Source organism: Achroia grisella, unplaced genomic scaffold (genome assembly GCF_030625045.1).
Source record: "Achroia grisella isolate CSIRO2021 unplaced genomic scaffold, CSIRO_AGI_Agris_v1 utg515, whole genome shotgun sequence".
Classification (NCBI taxonomy): Eukaryota; Metazoa; Arthropoda; class Insecta; order Lepidoptera; family Pyralidae; genus Achroia; species Achroia grisella.
Window position 1 is genome coordinate 119483 of NW_026712908.1, and position 4307 is coordinate 123789.

Genomic DNA, 4307 nt, shown 5'->3' on the forward strand with positions numbered 1-4307 from the left:
CACAGAAAATAAAGGAAAATGGTATGCAGAATTACAGCCAGACTTACCAGTGACACCTTGGTACAGCAAATTCAAATATTACAATAGAAAATTTATCACTATCATCAATCGTCTACGTTTCGGCCATTGTTTAGTTCCATCCCATCTCAACAGAATTAAAATCACAAATGACAACAGATGCAACCACTGTTTCAAGATAAATGCTGACATAAACCATATTATATTTGAATGCCAAGTTTTCAACATACAACGGTTGATTCTTGTCAGTGACATTAGTGACATCGCAAAGGAACACTCACAAAGTATTCCCCGCCGCGTTCAAGATTTGCTATCTCACTTTGCATATTTTATTCCAATATATAACTACATTGTACATACTGTGGAAAAAATTTAATATTAATGAATTATTACTAAAATTGTACTGTCTAAGCTTATATAATAGTTTATTTCTTATGTTTTGTATTAAATTCATTATAAAAATGTGTTCGACTGAAGGACTTGTATCCATGGTCATGAATAAAGCATTATTAAAAAAAAAAAAAAAAAGATTGTTACGTCACATCATATAGGAGATATAATTCTACATTTGATTTTCATTTCTTCTTTCCTAAAAACACTTGTTCATTCTATCGCGTAATATAAATATATTACACAAAATGAGTGCATGGAGACAGGTTGGACTTAAGTAAGTGCAAATTACATGAATATTTTTTACTGACTTTACTGACAGCAGATAATGTATAAGGTTATTTTCTTATAGTTACATAAACTACTCCAATATTGCTGCAAAGGTTTTGCGTAAATCATTAAAACCGCAACTACGAACGGAAGCCTTACGAAGAGATGAATCCCACGTCCGTATAACTCCATGGGCAAATGGCAAACCAGCTCGTAAGTATTTTTTTAATATATCCTAGTATCTTGCGATGGCATAAGTATGATTTTATGATTTAAATATAAATATTCCGAATAATATAGTTATATGACGTAAAAATTAGGATGTAAATCCTTCCAAATTTTCGACAAATTTATTTTAATTTACATCAATTCAAAAAGATTACTATATGGAAAAGATTATACTCAAAAAGATCAAGCACGCCTGCTTGAATATGTCTAAATCAAACAAAATTGGTAATCTTTTATTTAAGTCATGAATAACATTGGATATGTATAAACAATGATATATGTCACCTGCTCTTTTTTTAATGTTATAATGAAAAAAAAGCCCTTGGCGGCATACCAATTAAATACTGTGCCTCACATTTTGATATTTGCAGGTTTAATACAAACTTTGTATGTTATGGCCCCTTCTTATAATTGTGTATTCTTTTCTATATATTAAAATAATTGCCACATTTGTCTATTGTCTAGCATACAGTACCTGAGAGTAGAGGATACTCTATGATATGTTTTTAGGGCATTTTATTTATTTGTTTATTATATATTTATTTTTCAGATGAGAAGGAATAAATTATATAGTAAGTCATAATTCCAATGGTTTGAGTGTTTGATAAATTATCAACACAAAAGTTCTTTTAGACTTATCATTAATCATGTTTTTAACATAATGGGATCATAAATATAGTATAGTATACATATAGATAATAATTGGGTAAAGCTTTATTTTAGTATAGTATTTTACCTGTAGTATTAGTTTGCCACAATGAAGCTGACATAATAACAGCAATTCTATAAAACTCAACATTTAACATTAAATAGGTGTGCTCAATAAATAAGAGCTTCTTTTTAATAATCTATTTAGAAACCGCCCAAGTGTGCAGCTAACATTTGTTACTGTGTGTAAGTGTATAGAATAGAGAAAATTACTACCAATTCTAGCATGGGGCAATTAGAAAATGACTTATGCTCAGCATGTTGTTTCTGTTAACTGAGAATGTCAAGGATTATTCCATATTGAAATTATTGAACAGTGTATTCTATAATTACTGTTGTTCATTGATAAAACAAATCTGAATACATTTCCTCATAGATTTATTTGGAAAATAACTTACACCCACCTATGATATATATTTGTGTAATGTGTGAAAATTAAGTAACAGTGTTTTATAATACATACATTCATATATGTATAAACATATTCATTTGAGATGGTTGTGTAGTAACATACATAATTATTGTATCAATTTTTTTAATTTTAAAAAAATTGTGTAAATTTTGAAACTATAAATAATGGATAATAAGTGCTCATAACCATCTGACTATTTTAGCAGGCATATGGTAGATGTAAGTTATCTCATAACTTTCCTCTATCTTATATTATAGGATCATCTATCTACAAAATATAATCGAAATGTCTTATATCTTCTAAACATTAAAATTTGTCAAAAATACTTCCTAGTGATCTGAGTCTTCTTCTCAAATTGATTCATTCGAAGTACAAGATGTAAGAATATATTCTTAGATCAGTTTGATCCAGCAGGATTGTAAGCTGAAAAACTAAGCTTTAGGGATGTATCTACTATCTGACAAAAAAAATCAACTAAAATATTATTATTAAAATATTTTAGATATGCTTTTAGTTCAAATATCTAACTATAGTAACAACATATTCTCAGTAATATAATAACGATTTGAAATGTAACACATGTACTGCATCCATGTTCCTGTGTGTTTATTGATTGGCAATACTAACATATTCATTGTTTTGAGAATAAAATATTTACATTATTTTTTTTATTTCAGATTTACAGAATGTCGCACCAAAATAAGAGGGAAAATTCTTGTAAATATATGTGGCTATCAAGAATTATTTATAATAGAGATTTAATTTAATAAAACATGTAACATCTAACTGTATTTATTTTCTATCACATTTGTTTTGTATTTACATAATAAATAACTGACTAAGATGTTACACTGATTCAGTAGGTGTACATTTGTTAGTGTCTATCACAGGAACTTCTATAAATCTATTTATATTCAGAAGTTATATTTTTTTAATCTTGTTACCCTAACTGGTATTTGGGCAGCCTTCACTTCATTTATTAAACTTTTCCCTAAAGGTGCAACAGGTGTTACACTACTAAGATCAATATCTAAAGATATATCAAATTTTTTTCTAAATTTCTCCACTCCATTCCATGCTACCATGACCCCATTATCAGTACACAATCTAGATGGAGGCCTGTAAACATTATATCCTTTTTTCTTACCAATCAATTGAATGGCCTGAAATATAATATCATTACATGCAACACCACCAGAAACAATAATAGTTTTATCACGTCTGCTTACAAGATTTCTTTCTTCACAAAATATCAAAGCTCTTTCAGTTCTGTGAACTATGTGTTCTGCAATAGCAAGCTGAAAGGCAGCACACAAATCATAAACTTCTGGAATAATTGCATCACCAACTATGCCATGGTCAGTTTCTTTCCTTAGCAATGTACGGAACACAGAATCTTTTAGACCACTAAAACTAAAATTACAATCTCTATATTTGGTTAAGGGTAAAGGAAACTTAAACTGTTCTGGATTGGAAGCTTTTCGTGCAGCTGTCTCAATTGCTTTTCCTCCAGGCATTAATGAGAACTCAGCTATGTTTTTTAACTTTAATCTCCTTGCAACTTTGTCCATAATTTCACCTGGTGCATTATCTAATCCCTCACCAAGCAAAAAGAAATTGTCAATATCTTTAACAAGAGCTAAAAGACAATGTCCTCCTGATATAAGTAAAACTACAAACGGACATGTTATAGTTTGATACATTCTAGCGATCAAAGCATGGGCTTCCATGTGGTGAATAGGTATTAAAGGTTTGTGAAACTTTCTTGCCAGATATTTTGCATATTTTACTCCAACTTGCAGATTGATGAGCATACCAGGTTTCGTAGTTACTGCAATTGCATCTAAATCTGATATTTTGAAATTTGATAATTCTATTGCTTCATTTACGGACAATTCAATATTATTGCGATGAAGTTCATATGCAATAAGTGGATTTACACCACCATATCGTATGTGTACATTATTTTGTGAATACAAAGACTCGCCTAGTATTCTACCATTACCATTAACCACAGCACAACCAGTATCATCACATGATGTTTCAATTCCTAAAATAGCTACTGCACTAGAATATCTTGCACTTACAATTGATACAGTTCTATGAGCTTTATGAACAGATTTAATGTGTGTAAACATAATGCAAGTGTTGGTAATATTACTGTACACATGTATAGATTAGTATCACAATTTTTATTTTCTTAACCCTACTAATGAAATTAATATTATAGGTAAATAAGTGATTGTAATAAACTGAATAAACAAATAAATACAATAAGTAT

At 29.4% G+C, this 4307-nt stretch overlaps 2 protein-coding genes across 3 annotated transcripts; one reads left to right on the forward strand and one right to left on the reverse strand.

Annotated features, from left to right (window-relative positions):
- The first annotated feature begins 551 nt into the window (after nucleotides 1-551).
- LOC131846996 (protein stunted) lies at nucleotides 552-2812 on the forward strand. Of its 2 annotated transcripts, XM_059196429.1 has the most exons (4): nucleotides 552-685; nucleotides 761-891; nucleotides 1457-1478; nucleotides 2704-2812. In XM_059196429.1, exons 1-3 carry the CDS (start codon nucleotides 657-659, stop codon nucleotides 1468-1470), a joined length of 174 nt encoding a protein of 57 aa, XP_059052412.1. In that variant the 5' UTR covers nucleotides 552-656; the 3' UTR covers nucleotides 1471-1478; nucleotides 2704-2812. The 2 variants fall into 2 exon arrangements, with proteins under 2 accessions (XP_059052412.1, XP_059052411.1); XM_059196428.1 differs by lacking the exon at nucleotides 1457-1478.
- A 117-nt stretch (nucleotides 2813-2929) lies between these two features.
- LOC131846995 (tRNA N6-adenosine threonylcarbamoyltransferase, mitochondrial-like) lies at nucleotides 2930-4307 on the reverse strand. Its single transcript, XM_059196427.1, has one exon. It carries the CDS (start codon nucleotides 4162-4164, stop codon nucleotides 2941-2943), a length of 1224 nt encoding a protein of 407 aa, XP_059052410.1. The 5' UTR covers nucleotides 4165-4307; the 3' UTR covers nucleotides 2930-2940.